The 17,775-nt window shown below is 39.3% G+C and overlaps 1 protein-coding gene across 1 annotated transcript in view; it reads right to left on the bottom strand.

Annotated features, from left to right (window-relative positions):
• The window catches only part of ZYG11A (zyg-11 family member A, cell cycle regulator), a 58,659-nt gene that overhangs the window by 37,115 nt on the left and 3,769 nt on the right, over nt 1–17,775 (bottom strand). The window contains exon 2 of the mRNA XM_060083573.1: nt 7,031–7,196. Within this exon, the coding sequence (XP_059939556.1) occupies nt 7,031–7,196 (166 nt within the window). The remainder of the gene's footprint in view (nt 1–7,030; nt 7,197–17,775) is intronic.

Here is a 17,775-nt window from a genome sequence, read left to right as displayed (position 1 = left end):
ACTGTTAGTGGGAATGTAGATTGGTGCAGTCACTATGGAAAGCAGCATGGAGAGTCCCACAAAATTACAAATAGAACTGCCATATAATCTAGCTATCCCACTTCTGGGTAGTTATCCAAAGAATACAAAAACATTAATTCAAAAAGATACATGCACCCCTATGGTCAATGCAGCATTGTTTACAATAACAAAGATATGGAAACAACCTAAGTGCCCATCAACAGATGAATGGATAAAGAAGATGTGGAATATATACAATGGAATACTACTCAGCCATTAAAAAAATGAAATCTTAGCATTTCTGACAACATGGATGGACCTTGATGGTATTATGCCCAGTGAAATTAGTCAGACAGAGAAAGACAAATACCGTATAATTTCACTTTTATGTGGAATATAAACAAACAAAATATGAAAAACTAAACCAAACAGAAACATGTAGATAGAAAAAACAGAGTAGTGTTTATCAGACAGGAAAAAGTGGGGGGGAGGGCAAACAGGTAAAGGGGATCAACCGTATGGTGACAGAGGAAACTAAATTTTTGGTGATGGGTACACTGTATTTCTATACAGAGGTAGAAATATATTCTGTACATGTAAAACTAATAATGTTATAAACAAATGTTACCCCAGATCAATAAAGGAAAATCAATAAAACCATAAGCTGGTTCTTTGACAAGACCAATAAAATCAGTAAGATTCTAGCCAGACTAAAATAAAGAGACAAATTACTAATATCAGAAATGAGAGAGAGGACATCACTACAGATCTCATGGACATTAAAAGGATATGATGAAAAAAAAAAAAAAGAAAGAAAGAAGGATATGATGGGCTTCCCTGGTGGTGCAATGGTTGAGAAGCCGCCTGCCAATGCAGGGGACACGGGTTCGAGCCCTGGTCTGGGAAGATCCCACATGCCGCGGAGCAGCTAAGCCTGTGCACCACAACTACTGAACCTGCACTCTAGGGCTCGCGTGCCTCAACTACTGAGCCCATGCGCCACAACTACTGAGCCTGCAGTCTAGAGCCCATGAGCCACAACTACTGAGCCCACATGCCACAGCTACTGAAGCCCACACGCTTGGAGCCCGTGCTCCGCAGCAAGAGAAGCCACCGCAACGAGAAGCCTGTGCACCACAACAAAGACCCAACACAGCCAAAAATAAATAAATGTATTAATTTTTTTAAAAAAGGATACGAAAGGAATACTATGAACAGCTCTATGCCCACAATTTTGATAACCTAAATTAAATGGACCAAATCCTTGAAAGGCACAATCTACCAAAACTCACACAAAATAAATAGACAATGTGAATGGATCTATATCTATTAAAGAAATTGAATCAATAATTAATAACCTTCCAAAACAAAAAGCACCTGGATGGGTTCACTGGTGAATTCTACCAAACATTTAAGGAAGAAATTGTACCAGTTCTCTACAATTTCTTTCAGAACATAGTTGCACAGGGGATACCTCCTAACTCATTCTTTGAGGTCAGCATTACCCTAACACCAGAACCACAGAGCACCTGGGACTTTCCTGATGGAGCAGTGGATAAGACTCCACACTCCCAATGCAGGGGGCCCAGGTTCAATCCCTGGTCAGGGGACTAGATCCCACATGCATGCCACAACTAAGAGTTTGCAAGCCACAACTAAGAAGCCTGCATGCTGCAACTAAGGAGCCTGCCTGTCGCAACTAAGGAGCCTGCCTGCCGCAGCTAAGACCTGGTGCAACCAAATAAATAAAAAATTAAAAAATAATTTAAAAAAACCCACAGAGCTACTATGAAAGAAAACTATAGACCAATATCTCTCATGAACACAGATGCAAAAATCCTCAACAACAACAAAAAAACCTCAACAAAATATTGGCAAATCAAATCCAAAAATGTATTTTTTCTTGGGGTGGGGGGGCTGCATTGGGTCTTCATTTCTGCACACGGGCTTTCTCTAGTTGCAGAAAGCACGGGCTGCTCTTCATTGCAGTACGCGGGCTTCTCACTGCAGTGGCTTCTCTTGTTGCAGAGCACAGGCTCTAGGCATGCAGGCTTCAGCAGTTGTGGCATGCGGGCTAAGTAGTTGTGGCTCACGAGCTCTAGAGCACAGGCTCAGTAGTTGTGGTACACAGGCTTAGTTGTTCTGCAGCATGTGGGATCTTCCCAGACCAGGGCTCGAACCCGTGTCCCCTGCATTGGCAGACAGATTCTTAACCACCGTGCCACCAGGGAAGTCCCAACAATGTATTTTAAAAGTACACGTATATCCTATTTAGCATGAATAACAAAAAGGATTAAAAAACTATTTTCTATACAGAAAAACTACAAAAGATTGACAATGAAATAGAAGATTAAAACAATTATAAACCAACTAGATCTAACAGAAATCTACAGAACAACTCACCCAATAATGGCATAATATATATTCTTCTCAAATGCACTTGGAACATTCTCCAAAATAGAGCATATATTGGGCCAAAAAACAAATCTCAATAAATTTTTTAAAACTGAAATAAAACAAAGTATGTTCTCAAAGTACAGTTAAATGAATTTAAAAACCAATAACAAAGAAATCTGGAAATTCAAAAGTATTTGGAAATTAAACAATATATTTCTTAAAACCCAGTGGGTCAAAGAAGAAATCAAAAGGGAAAAATCAGAAAATAATTTGAGATGAATGAAAAATAAAGACAACATACAAAAACTTACAGGATGCAGCTAAAGCAGTGCTTGAAGGAAATGTATAGCTCTAATTGCATATATTTAAAAAAGAAGCTCTCAAATCAATAACCTAAACTTCTACCTTAAGACACAGGAAAAAGAAAAGCAAACCAAACACAAAATGAGCAGGAGGAAGGAAATAATAAAAATTATAATGAGAATTAATGAAATGGAGGACAGAAAAGTAAATAAAGTAAAAAAAAATCAATGAAATCAAAAGATGGTTTCTGAAAAGATCAACAAAATTGACAAAACTTAGCTCAACTGACCAAGAAAAAAAGAGAACTCAAATTTCTAGAATGAGAATTGAAAGGGACAGAACTACTGACCTTGTAGAAATAAAATGAATTGTAAAGAAATATCATGAACAGACTGTATGCTGATAAATCAGATAATTTAAATGAAATGGATAAGTTCACAGAATAACACAAACTACCAAAGCTACTGAAGAAGAAACAGACAATATGAATAGACCTATAACAAGTAAATAGATTGAATTCATCATCAAAAAACTATCCACACAAAGAGGCCAAGAGGGCTTCACTGTTGAATTCTACCAAACATTTAAAGAATACATACCAATTCTTCACAAACTCCTCTAAAAAAAAAAAAAGAGAGAACACCTCCCAATTCATTGAGGCCAGTTTTATCCTGATGCCAAAAATCCATATAAAGACATCACAAGAACAAAATATCACAGACCAAAATCCTTTTAAATTATAGATGCAAAAATCTTCATCAAATTACCAGCAAACTGAATCTAGTAATATACAAAAAGATTTATACAATGTGACCAAGTGGGATTTATCCCAGAAAAGCATGGATTGATTAACATCCAAAAGCAAATTAATGTAATACACCACATTAAAAGAATAAAAAACAAAACCCACGTGAACATTTCAACAAATGCAGAAAAAGCCAACACCCTCTTCCTGATGAATACATTCAACAAACTAAAATAGAAGGGAACCTCCTCAGCCTGTTAAGGGCAATTACAAAAAACCCAAAGCTACAATCATTCTTAATGGTAAAAGACTAGATGCTTTCCCCCTAAGATCAGGAAAAGAAAAGGGTGAATGTTTCAATACTTCAACTTTGTATTGGAGGTTCTAGCCAGGGCAGTTGGACAATAAACTCAAATAAAAGGCATCCAAATTGGAAAGGAAGAAGTAAAACTATTTCCATTTGCAGATGACATGATCTTGTATACAGAAAATTCTAAGAAATCCTTTAAACTATTAGAACGCATAAATCAATTCAGTAAGTTTCCAGGGTATATGATTAACATTAAAAATCAATTGTAGGGGGCCTCCCTGGTGGCGCAGTGGTTAAGAGTCCGCCTGCCGATGCAGGGGATACGGGTTCGTGCCCCGGTCTGGGAGGATCCCATATGCCGCGGAGCGGCTGGGCCCGTGAGCCATGGCCGCTGGGCCTGCGCATCCGGAGCCTGTGCTTCGCAACGGGAGAGGCCACAACAGTGAGAGGCCCACATACCGCAAAAAGAAAAAAAAAAAAAAAAAAAATCAATTGTAGGGACTTCCCTGGTGTTCCAGAGGTTAAGACTCTGTGCTTTCAATGCAAGGGGCACGGGTTTGATCCCTGGATGGGGAACTAAGATCCTACATGCCACACAGCACAGCCTAATAAAAATTTTAAAAATAATTTTTAAAAATCAATTGTATTCCTGTACACTAAAAATGAACAATCCAGGCTTCCCTGGTGGAGCAGTGGTTGAGAGTCCGCCTGCCGATGCAGGGGACACGGGTTCGTGTCCCGGTCCGGGAAGATCCCACATGCCGCGGAGCAGCTAGCCCTGTGAGCCATGGTCGCTGAGCCTGTGCGTCTGGAGCCTGTGCTCCGCAACGGGAGAGGCCACAACAGTGAGAGGCCCGCGTACCACAAAAAAAAAAAAAAATGAGAGCAATTGTGTAACTGCATCAAGAATAAAATACTTAGAAATAAATTTAACAAAGATGTAAACTTATACCCATAAATTAGAAAATATTGTTGAAATAAAGATGTATTTTAAATAAATAGAAAGCTCTCCCATGCTCATGTATTAAGGATTTCAGATTATTAAGATGGTAAAACATTGGTGAAAATAACTAAAGATGATCTAAAGAAATAGAAAGACATCATATTCATGGATCAGAAGACTTAATGCTGTTAGGATGGCAATAATCCCCCAACTGATTATACATATTTGATGCAATTCCTATTCAAATCCCAGCTGGACTGTTTGTAGAAATTGACAAGTCAATTCTCAAATTCACATGGAAATATCAGGAACCCAGAATAACCAAAACAATCCTGAAAAAGGTGAACAAAGTTGGAAGACTCACACTTAACAATTTCAAAACTCACTACAAAGCAAACAGTAATCAAGCTACTTGGTACTGACAAAAGGACAGACACATCAATCAATGGAATAGAATTCAGAGTACAAAAATAAACCCATACATCTATGGTCAACTGATTTTCAACAAGGATGCCAAGACTATTCAACACAAAAAGAACAGCCTTTTTAACAAATAGTGCTGGGACAACTGTACAGCCACATGCAAAATAATGAAGCTGGACCCTTACACCTCATGCCAAAAATTATTTCAAAATGGACCAAAGTACTAAACATAAGAGTGAAAGCAATGAAACTCTTAAAAGAAAATATAGGTGTAAGATCTTTAGGACTTCGCAATGGCTTTGGCAATGGATTCTTAGATATGATACCAAAAGCATAAGCAACAAAAGATAAATTGAACTTCATCAAAATTTAAAACTTTTATGAGTAAAAGGACACTATCAACAAAGTGAATAGACAATCTATAGAATGGGAGAAAATAACTGCAAACCATGTTTGATGAGGGACATATCTTACAACTCAATATAAAAGACAAATAACCTAATAAGAAATAGGCAAAAAATCTGAATAGAGCCTTCTCCAAAGAGAATAAACAAATGGCCTTCAAGGACATGAAAAAACACTCAATATGATTAGTCACTAGGGAAATGCAAATCAAAATCACAATAGATGCCACTTCACATCCACCAGGATGGCTATCAAAAAGCCAGATAACAAGTTTTGGTGAGGATGTGGAGAAATCTGAACTCTTGTAACACTGCTGGTGGGAACATAAAATGGTGCAGCCACTTTGGAAAAGAGTTTGGAAGCTCCTCAAAAAGTTAAACACAGAGCTACCATTTAATCCAGCAATTCCACTCCTGGGTATACACCCAAAATAAATAAAAACATATGCCCACACACAAATGTGTACACTAATGTTTATAGTAGCATTATTTATAATAGCCAAACTGTAAAAACAACCCAATGTTCATCAACTGAGAAATGAATAAAAAGGGGTATATCAATACAGTGGAATATTATGCAGCCATAAAAATTCAATAGTGATTGATGTTACAACATGGATGAACCCTGACAATACTATGTTGAGTGAAAGAAGACAGACACAAGAGGCCACATGTTGAATGATTCCATTTATATTAAATGTTCAGAAAAGGCAAATCCATACAGGTAGAAAGTAGATTATGACTACTTAAAATTAGGGTGGGATGGATACAGAGATTTTTTTTTTTTTTTTTTTTTTTTTTTCAGTATGCGGGCCTCTCACTGTTGTGGCCTCCCCCGTTGCGGAGCACAGGCTCCGGACGCGCAGGCTCCGGACGCGCAGGCTCAGCGGCCATGGCTCACGGGCCCAGCCGCTCCGCGGCATATGGGATCCTCCCAGACCGGGGCACGAACCCGTATCCCCTGCATCGGCAGGCGGACTCTCAACCACTTGCGCCACCAGGGAGGCCCCAGAGATTTTTTTTAAGGTGATGAAAATTGACTGTGATGATGGCTGCACAAATCTGTGAATATACTAAAAAAAATAAAAACTGAATTGTATACTTTAAATGGATGAATTATACAGTATGTGAATTTTATCTCAATAATGTGTTACCCCAAAAAATTTTTCATTAAGAAAAAACTGTAACATCGTAAATTAAACATAGCTCTTTGAAAGCCCCACTACAATAGGAGGTAAAGGAAAAAAGTTTAAAGGTTCATGTTCACAAAGAAAAGAATGGGAGATGAGACTATAGCAACCCCAGGGCAAGCCTAGACACCAGACAATTTCCATCAAGGGATCCCAGAGAGATTCGGAGAATCAACCTCCACACAAATAAAATGGGAATAACTTCTATATTTCTCACCGGGTTGTTGTGAGGAGCAAAACAGGAATTATATGTGAAAGTGCTTTTCAAACAGTAAAATGCTATAGAAGTACACTATAAAGGAGCCTTATCATTACCTTGCCAAGTCATGACCCCAATGAATTGATCAGCTAATTCCTGAGGGAAACGCCAATGCTCCGGAAGACAAAGTGTTCCATCAGATCTTTCAGAACACAATTTCTCCAGGTTAGCAACCAGGACGTTCAGGCAGATGTTGACCAAAGAGTAGGGAGACGCCTCCTCCTAGCAAACAAACCCCCAAACAAATTTGTTAGAACACATCTATAAAAATACAACATAAAAGTGGTCATGCCATACATCAAACTACTTAATGAGGATATCTTAAGCTACATTTTCCTCACTCTAATGATTTATATGTAATGAAACTACCTTATTCCAACTATTAACTGAATGGAAGACTTTTATCTGTTGTAGCTTCTGTTGTATCTTAAAAAAAAATTAAGTTCTCTCAATCCTTCACTTATCTCCTGTTCTGTGCCAGCCACTAAAAATACAGGGATGAGTAAGATATAGTTCTAATCCTTTTGGAGCTAACAGTTCAGTGTGGAATACATCCAATAAATCTGACAATTTCATACAACGAAAGGAACTAATCAAGCAGAAATCACATGGTCATTCATTCAACAAATATTTATTGAATGATTACTACATGCCAGAGGATAAGAAGGCCTGCCTATTCCCACCCTCATAAGTGTTCACACTGTAAAAGGTTGCTATACCCAGGAGGCTGTAGAAGAATTAGAACTGACAGATGTAAGGCATCTTCTCTAAGAGACTGGCATTTGTTCATTCTACAAATATTTGAGGGACTTCCTGGTGGTCCAGTGGCTAGGACTCCGTGCTCCCAATGCAGGGGCCATGGGTTCGATCCCTGTTCAGGGAACTAGGTCCCACATGCCACAACTAAGAGTTATCATGTTGCAACTATATATCCCACATGCCGCAACCACGACCCGGTGCAGCCAAATAAATAAATAAATAAATTTTAAAAAATATATATTTGAAAGGTATGGCACTCAGACATGAAGAGAGAGTGATTAGCCAGAGATTGCATTTTTTTTTTTTTTTTTTTTTTTTTTTTTTTGCAGTACGCGGGCCTCTCACTGTGGCCTCTCCCATTGCGGAGCACAGGCTCCAGACGCACAGGCTCAGCGGCCATGGCTCACGGGCCTAGCCGCTCCGCGGCATGTGGGATCTTCCCAGACCAGGGCACGAACCCGTGTCCCCTGAACTGGCAGGCGGACTCTCAACCACTGCGCCACCAGGGAAGCCCCGGAGATTGCATTTTTGTCAAAGGTTTCAACATGCAATACATTCACTGACCTCCACCTCACTTTTAACTGATTAAATTCCCTCCATAGTCTGAAGTATAAATTACTCCTTTACAAATATCCTCAACTCCTTGTTCCCTCTCCTCCATTACACTCTAAGACATTCTCCTTGAAGAACTTCACTATTCACCTTTTTTATGGCAACACCCAGCAACTAATCATCTATGAAGAGGGGAAGAGGGGACTTCCCTGGTGGTCCAGTGGTAAAGAATCCACCTTACAATGCAGGAGACCTGGGTTCAATCCCTGGTCAGGGAACTAAGATCCCACATGCCACGGGGCAATTAAGCCCACATGCCACAACTACTGAGCTCGCGTACCTCAACTAGAGCTCACGTATCCCAAACTACAGAGCTCACGTGCCCCAAACTACAGAGCCCACATACCCTGGAGCCTGCAGGCCAAAACTAGATAGAAGCCCGTGCACCATAATGAAAGATCCCACATGCCTCAATGAAGACCCTGCGTGCCGCAACTAAGACTCAACAGAGCCAAAAATAAATACATAAATATTTTTTAAAAAAGAAGAAGAAGGGAAGAGTATGACAACATAGTATGTCATGGAAAATTCATAAACATTAACTTCAAATGAGCCCTCCGTAGCTGGAAATCCTTCAAGGTCTCTTTAGACAGGGCACTTTCCCACCGTCAGGCAAGAATTATTTCATGCCTCTACTTGTTCCTCAAACCCATTTCATGCTGGTAACAGAATCTGACTCACTTCAGTGAGAAAAATGAAGCCACCTCACCATCAAATTTAGTTCGGAACTGCATGCATCTTTTCCTTGGTCTCCTCTTATATGGAAAACACGTACCTCCTTGCAAAGACCAACACTTCCACGTGTGAAGGCTGGATTTCATCCCTCCTGCCTTGGCCCCTCCTTGTTATTTCTTCATTCATGCATATCTTCAAACTCTCCTTCTCAAATGGATCATTCTTTTTTTTTTTGGCCAGGCCACACAGCTTGCAGGATCTTAGTTTCCTGAGCAGGGACTGAACCTGAGCCCAGGCAGTGAAAGCACCAAGTCCTAACCTCTGGACCACCAGGGAATTCCCATCAAATGGATCACCCTTTTTTTTTTTTTAAATAAATAAATTTATTTATTTATTTTTGGCTATGTTGGGTCTTCATTGCTGTGGTGGGCTTTCTCTAGTTGCGGTGAGCGGGGGTTTCTCTTCGTTGCAGTGTGCAGGCTTCTCATTGCGGTGGCTTCTCGTTGCGGAGCACAGGCTCTAGGCACATGGGCCTCAGTAGTTGTGGCACACGGGCTTCAGCAGTTGTGGCACGTGGGCTCAGTAGTTGTGGCTCGTGGGTTCTAGAGTGCAGGCTCAGTAGTTGTGGCACAAGGGCTTAGTTTCTCTGCAGCATGTGGGATCTTCCCAGACCAGGGCTCAAACCTGTGTCCCCTGCATTGGCAGGCAGATTCTTAACCACTGCACCACCAGGGAAGCCCCTGGATCCTCTTAACATACAATTTATGCTCTATTATTTGCCTTAAAAACAAAAGCCTTCTGTTGACCCCCACATCCTCTTCAACCATATTTCTTCAGTAAGTTTAATCTGCACGCTGTAATCACTATCCTGTTATTCATTTTTGTTTTTCTTTTAACTGTGGTATAATTTACATATAGCAAAAAAATTACTTTTTGGTGTAGTTAGTTCAACGAGTTTTGACTGATGCATACAGTCGTGTACTACCACCATAATAAAGATATAGAACAGTTCTATGACCCAAAAATTCTCTAGTGTCCCTTTGCAGACAATCCCTCCCACCAACCCCAAGCAACCACTTATCTTCATTCTGTTCCCAGTGTTCTGCCTTCTCCAAAATGTCATATAAATAGAATCATTAAGTAATTGGGCCTTTTGAATCTCACATCTTTCATTTTGCATAATGCATTTAACACAGATTCATCTGTGTTGCTGCATGTTTTTGTAATTTGTTCCTTTTTATTGCTGAGAAGCATTCCACTGCAATGAATATATCACAATTTCTTTATTCACCAACTGAAGGGCATTTGGATTACTTGAAGTTTTTGACAATTTTGAATAAAGCTGCTATAACTATTCACAACGTTTTGTGGGAACATAGTTTTCATTTTTCTTGGGTAGTTACCTAAAAATGGGATTCCTGGGTCCCTGGAATTCAACACTTCCTACATGTTAAGCATGTATTTAACTTTACATAACAAAGTGCTAACCCGTTCTTACAATGTGGCTGTACTATTTTGCATTCCCAAAAGAACATGTGAGAGTTTCAACTGCTCCAAATCCTCGCCATGTCAGAATTAATGTCAGAAAGGAGCCAATGAAGCAAAAAAATTCCCTGAAACAGTCTCAGCAGACTTTTACTTCGGTCTCATAACCAGAATTGGTTCATATGCCCATGTGAAAACAGAAATTATGCTTCTTGTGGGTAATTTCTCTAGATCTATCTTCCAGGTTACTATTTCTTTATTCTGTGGCATTTAGTTCATTGTTGAACTGTATATTGTTCTTTTTTCATTTTTATTTCATCTTTTATTTCTTTAATAAATTTTAAATACACTTATTTTATACTGTTTCAATAATACCATTTTCTGAAGTCTCTGGGAATCTAATTCTGTTAGTTATTGATTCTGTTGATTTTTTTTAATGTGGACCATTTTTAAAGTCTTTATTAAGTTTGTTACAATATTGCTTCTGCTTTACATTTTGGTTTTTTGGCTGTGAGGCATGTGGGATCTTAGCTCCCTGACCAGGGATTGAACCTGCACCCCCTGCATTACTACCTCCAGGTCAGATCTCTCTTTAACCACTGGACCACCAGGGAAGTCCCTCTGTTGATTCTTAATCATAGAGGTTCATGTTTTATAATTTAAGATTGTGAGCTAATTTTTTTTTTTTTTTAGGCCACGCATCACGGCATACAGGATTTTAGTTCCCTGACCAGGGATCGAACTCGTGCCCCCTGCATTGGGAGTGCAGAGTCTTAACCACTGGACTGCCAGGGAAGTCCATGAGCTAATCTTTAGTGAGAGTTTACTGTAGACTCCTGTGAAGCTTGGGCAGAAGATATGTCATATCAGAGAGATTATGCTAAATGCTACTTACTTAGGGGCATCACCAGGGGCCATTTTGATAATTTCTCAGCTACGCATTTCCTGAACCAAGCTAGAAATGTCAGTTAAAACCCTTAGTCTGTATGAGGACAGACCTATGATAGCAAATTTTTAGGACATATTTTTCTCACTCAAAATCCAAGCCAAAACTGACAAGCTTCCCTGTTTCCCTTTCCCATAAGCAGATTTTTTTAGACCTACCATTTCACTGAAGCATGACCAGCCTTTGTTAACCCATGTTTACGTATACATATACATATGTATATATTACAGTTCACAGTCTCCATTCAAACATCCCGCTGGCTTTTGGCAAAGGTCTAGTCTCTAATCTTTGGTTATTTTAGGGCCTGCTTACAGTGGTGATTTCCAGCTTCTTTGAATTGGGTGGGGATGCTGGGGATTTTCCTTACTTTGCATTTGAAAGTGTTTGTTACATTTTATCCAGAATATTTCCTTTTAAGACTTTATGACATTATATGCCATATTATTGGACATGGCAGCCTCATTTTTAAAATACAGTAAAGGGGACTTCCCTGGTGGCGCAGTGGTTAAGACTCCATGCTCCCAATGTAGGAGGCCTGGGTTCAATCCCTGTCAGGGAACTAGATCCCACATGCATGCTGCAACTAAGAGTTCACATGCCACAACTAAGGAGCCCATGTGCTGCAACTAAAGACCCAGCAAAAACAAATAAATAAATATTTTTTAAAAACAGTAAAGATTAAATCCATATAAAAGATGTTTAGAACATATGTAAAATATTTAAATAATATAATAAAATAGAAAACAATGTAAATATTTTTAGATATGGGGATATATGTATAGCTGATTCACTTTGTTATAAAGCAGAAACTAACACACCATTGTAAAGCAATTATACTCCAATAAAGATGTTAAAAATAAATAAATAAATAATAAAAAATAAAAAGAACTCGAACACAGTAAAAAAAATATACATATAAATATTTTAAAAACATTCTTGTATTCACCACACAGCTTAAGTAGAATATACCAAATTTTTGAAGTTCCTTATACAGCCTTCCCTGATGCTACTTCTCATCCCTTCACCCAGAGGTAATCATTATCCTGAATACTGTTTAGTTCTGCATGCTTTTGAACTTATATAAATAGAATTATACTACAGTATTCTGTTACTTGTTTTTGTTTTATAAATCAGTAGCATGTTTTAGAGATCGATTTCCCACCAAGACCACTAATGACTAATGACTCTGCCTCTATAATATCTAAGTACTGATTTCATGATTCTAAATATTATCTATAAATCCAATGAATTCTAGATTACTACCTCCAGGTCAGATCTCTCTTTAAGCCACAGTGTTAGATAACCAGTTGTCTCCTTGACATATCTACTTAACTGTGTCACAAATACTTCAAACTCACCATGTATGAAACTGAACTTCCCCGGTCTTTCCCTACTCAGTAAACACCATCACATCTATTCAGCTGCTTAATCTTTACTGACATTTTCTTACCCTTAATCAACATCCCACACAAGACAGACATCCAATAAATTAGCAAATCCTGTTGGTTCTACTTGTGCCAGATATCTTCCATTTGCTACCTACCTCACACCCAGACCCACTCCTTAATCTTCTCTACCTCTACTCTGAGGCAACTTGTGTGGAATAACTACAGATAATTTCCCCAGCTCTTTCTCTTTTAAAGTACCCTGGGCAGGCTATGTCTCCCTCATCACTCCTCTAAAAATCAGTCCTCTCTCCTTGCTACTGACTAAATGTTTGTATTCTTCTGAAGTTTTTTTTTTTAAATATTTATTTATTTATTTGGCTGCACCAGGTCTTACTTATGGCACGTGGGATCGCCAGTGCCGCCTGCAAGATCTTCATTACAGCATGCGGGATCTTTAGTTCCGCATGTGAGATCTTCAGTTGAGGTCAGTGGGATCTCCCCTTTGGCATGCAGGCTCTTAGTTGCATCATGTGGGATCTAGTTCCCTGACCAGGAATTGAACCCAGGCCTCCTGCACTGGGAGTGTGGAGTCTTAAGCACTGCACCACCAGGAAAGTCCCCCCAAAATTCTTATGTTGAAATCTAACCTCTAATTTGATGATGTTTGGAGGGAGGAACCTCAGGAAGTCATTAGGTCACGAGGGTGAAACCCTCACTGAATGGAATTAGTGCCCCTATAAGAGAGACCCCAGAGAGTTCCCTTGTCCCTTCTGCCATGTGAGAATACAGCAAAAAGATGTATATGAACAAGGAATTGGGCTATCACCAGACACCAAATCCCCCAGCACCTTGATCTTGGACTTCCTAGCCTTCCAGAACAGTGAGAAGTAAATTTATGTTGTTTATAAGTCACCCAGTCTACAGTATTTTAGTTATAGCAGCCCAAATGAACTAAGATATTCCTTCTGAGAGGTCCTTTGGGCCTAGGGGTGGCAATAGCTACTGTTACCGGACATTGAGTAGTATATTACTATGGTTTTCCATACCTCTCCCTTATCTTTGCAAGTAGTCCCTTAATTAAACTCTCATTAAATTATCCCTATGCTGAGTGTGTCATCTGTTTCCTGCTGTATGACTGTTAAACCTCCCAAATAAATTTCTAGTTCATCCCCTTCTTTCTAGCTCCACTACTAATTTCTAATGCAAGTCACTACCATATCTTTCCTAGAATATTAAAAAACTCCAAATTAGTTTCTCTACTTTCACTCTTAATCCTTTTCCAATCCATCTCTACCCAGAGTTTAGACTCATCATTTCTAAAATATAAACAGTACTATATAACTCTCCTAATGAACATGTTTTAATGGGTACAAGGTAAAAAAACAAAACAAACAAAAAGCTGTTATTTTACATACAACCGACAATTAATTGGAAAATTAAATTTAAAAAATTTACAATAGCATCTTTGTTTTGTTTTGATTTGATTTTGGCCACACCACATGGCATGCGAGATCTTAGCTCCCCGACCACGGATCAAACCCGTGCCCCCTGCGCTTGGGAGCGCAGAGTCTTAACCACTGGACTGCCAGGGAAGTCCCTACAATAGCACTTTAAAAACCTCAGGGGGGACTTCCATGGCGATCCAGTGGTAAAGAATCTGCCTTCCAATGCAGGGGACCAGGATTCAATCCCTGGTCAGGGAACCAGGATCCCACCTGCCAAGGGGCAACTAAGCCCGCATGCCACAACTACTGAGCTCGAGCGCCTCAATAAGAGAGTCTGCGTGCCCCAAACTACAGAGCCCACGTGCCCTGGAGCCTTCGTGCCACAACTAGAGAGAGAAAACCTGCATGCCACAACTAGAGAGAAGCCCGTGTACCGCAATGAAAGATCCCACATGACTCAATAAAGATTGTGTGGGCTTCCCTGGTGGCGCAGTGGTTGAGAGTCCGCCTGCTGATGCAGGGGACACAGGTTCGTGCCCCGGTCTGGGAAGAGCCCATATGCCGCAGAGCGGCTGGGCCCATGAGCCATGGCCGCTGAGCCTGCGTGTCCGGAGCCTGTGCTCCACAACGGGAGAGGCCACAACAGTGAGAGGCCCGAGTACCACAAAAAAAAAAAAAAAAAAAAAAAAGATTGTGTGTGCCGCAACTAAGACCCAATGCAGCCAAAAATAAATAAATAATAAATCTTTAAAAAAATAAATGAACAAAAATTTAAAAATTAAAACCTCAGGGAATTCCCTGGCAGTCCACTGATTAGGAACACGTACTTCCACTGCTGGGAGCACGAATACAATCCCTGATCAGGGAACTAAGGACCCGCATGCCACAAAGCATGATCCCCCCTAAAAAAAAATCTGTTTTAAAAACCTCACATATAGGCCTGACTCAGGAAGACAACAAAAATCTAAACACAATAGTATCCATAAAGTTTAGCTTACAATAAAATATGGTAAGAATCAGGACAGAAAATAAAATTAGTCAACAGAAACAGACCCAGGGAATCCCCTGGAGGTCCAGTGGTTTGGACTCCATGCTTTCACTTTCACTGCCTAGGGTGCTGGTTCAATCCCTGGTCAGGGAACTGAGATCCCACAAGCTGCGCAATGCCAGGAAGGGAGGGAGGGAGGAAGGAGCCCAGAAATAACACAATTAGCAGATAAGAACTTTAAACAGATATTATAATTCATGGATATAGAGGAGAATATGAATATAATGAGGGAATAAATATGCAATCTCAACACAGAAGTGCAAGATCTGAAAAAGACCCAAATGGAACTTTCAGAGTTGAAAAATACATTATTTAATGTAAACAACACATTAGATGATATTATCAACAGATTAGATACTACCAAATTAAAGACAAGTGAAGCTGAAGGTAGTGCAATAGAAACTATCTAAACTGAAACAGAAAAAGTCTGGGAAAAAAAAGTGGAGAAGCATAGAACCCCAAGGGACAAGCTTAAGCAGTTTAATACAAATGTATTATTGAAACTCCAGAAGAGAGGAGTTATTGGGGAAGAAAAAATATTTTAAGAAATAATGGTCAAGGAGGACAATGTCCTACGCTTGGAATCTATGAAATTATTTTACAGTTTAATATTTATTGAATTACACAGTTAATTCACCAGGTAGAAAGAACAACAAGCTTAATAGCTTTCTTTTTTAAAAAAGTCAAAAAATATTGACATTAGATACAAAATATAAACCCACTGATCCCAGAAGCAAAAATGGACCCAAAGTGAAATAAACAAAAGATACCACAACATAATAAATGTCTAGAAACCAACAATAAACAGAAAAACCTTAAGACTGGGGGAAAGGGAACCAGAGGTAATGTGGACACAGTTTTAAAAATAAAAAAAAAAAGGAAGTATGACCACTAAATTTTCATCAAAAGCAATACTAGCCAGAAGACAATGAAATAACATTTTCAGGGATTTCCCTGGTGGGCCAGCGGTTAAGACTCCATGCTCCCAATGCAGGGGGCCCAGGTTTGATCCCTGGTCAGGGAACTAGATCCCATGTGCCACAACTAAGAGTTTGAATGCCACAACTAAAGATCTCGCATGCCACAACTAAGAACCAGTGCAGCCAAATAAATAAATAAATAAATATTTTTTAAAAAAAGAAAAACTAAGTGCAATGAAAATATCTTTCAGAAATAAAGGTAAAATAAAGATATTTTCAGACTTTTTTTCTTATTTCCTAATTCCTTTAAGAAATAACTGATTGATCAAAGAAAAAGTAAAAACAATATATTGTGCAATTTCTAACATGGAGAAGTAAAATGTATTATTTCAAAAGTACAAAGTACAGGAAAGAGGGGAGAAAATGAAAGAATACTGTTGTAAGGTGAAGCGATATATTTAAAAGTAGACTGTGGTAAGTCAAACATGTATATTTTAAAACCTGGAGCTGTGACTCTCAAACTTAGGACCACTTTATACTCTTAAAAATTGTATTACATCTTTCAACATTTACTGCATTAAAACTAAGAAATCTTTAAAATATGTATTAATGCATTAGAAATAATAAAAGTTAAAAAAAAATCAAATGTTGACACAAAGAACATTTTTTTTTTTTGGCCACACCGTGTGGCTTGCAGGATCTTAGTTCCCAGACCAGAGATTGAACCCTGGCCTCGGCAGTGAAAGCACCAAGTCCTAACCACTGGATCTCCAGGGAATTCCCAAGAAAGAACATTTTTTTAAAACAGCTATATTTTCAAAAAGAACTTTTAAAAGTTTAATGACAACGGCAGCACTGTTTTACATTTTTGCAAATTTATTAATGTGTGGCTTAATGAAAGAGAATGTGGTCTTAGAGATCCCAGAAGTCTTGAGTCCACATTTAAAAAACTGCTATCTTGGGCTTCCCTGGTGGCGCAGTGGTTGAGAGTCTGCCTGCCGATGCAGGAGACACGGGTTCGTGCCCCGGTCCGGGAAGATCCCACATGCCGCGGAGCAGCTGGGTCCGTGAGCCATGGCCGCTGAGCCTGCGCGTCCGGAGCCTGTGCTCCGCAACGGGAGAGGCCAACAGTGAGAGGCCCACGTACCGCAAAAAAAAATTAATTAATTAATTAATTTTAAAAAAAAACTGCTATCTTTGAGTGACCATTAAAGAGAGTTGGGGTGGGGCGGGAAAGGAGAGGAACAGAACTAGTAAGTCAACAGTAGAGATAAAATGAAACTTTAAAAATATTCAACTGAGGGAATTCCCTGGCAGTCCAGTGGTTAGGACTCCATGCTTTCACTTCTGAGGGTGCAAATTCAATCCCTGGTCGCAGAACTAAGGTCCCGCAAGCTGCACAGCACGGCCAAAAAAATATATGTATATACTCAATTGAAAAGAAGCCAGGCAAAGAAGAAACACAACAACAAACACATAGGACAAATAGAACACAAACAGCAACTTAAACACAACAATTTTGA

This window comes from Mesoplodon densirostris, chromosome 2 (assembly GCF_025265405.1).
Source record: "Mesoplodon densirostris isolate mMesDen1 chromosome 2, mMesDen1 primary haplotype, whole genome shotgun sequence".
Classification (NCBI taxonomy): domain Eukaryota; kingdom Metazoa; phylum Chordata; class Mammalia; order Artiodactyla; family Ziphiidae; genus Mesoplodon; species Mesoplodon densirostris.
This window is presented reverse-complemented; position numbering and strand designations above follow the sequence as displayed.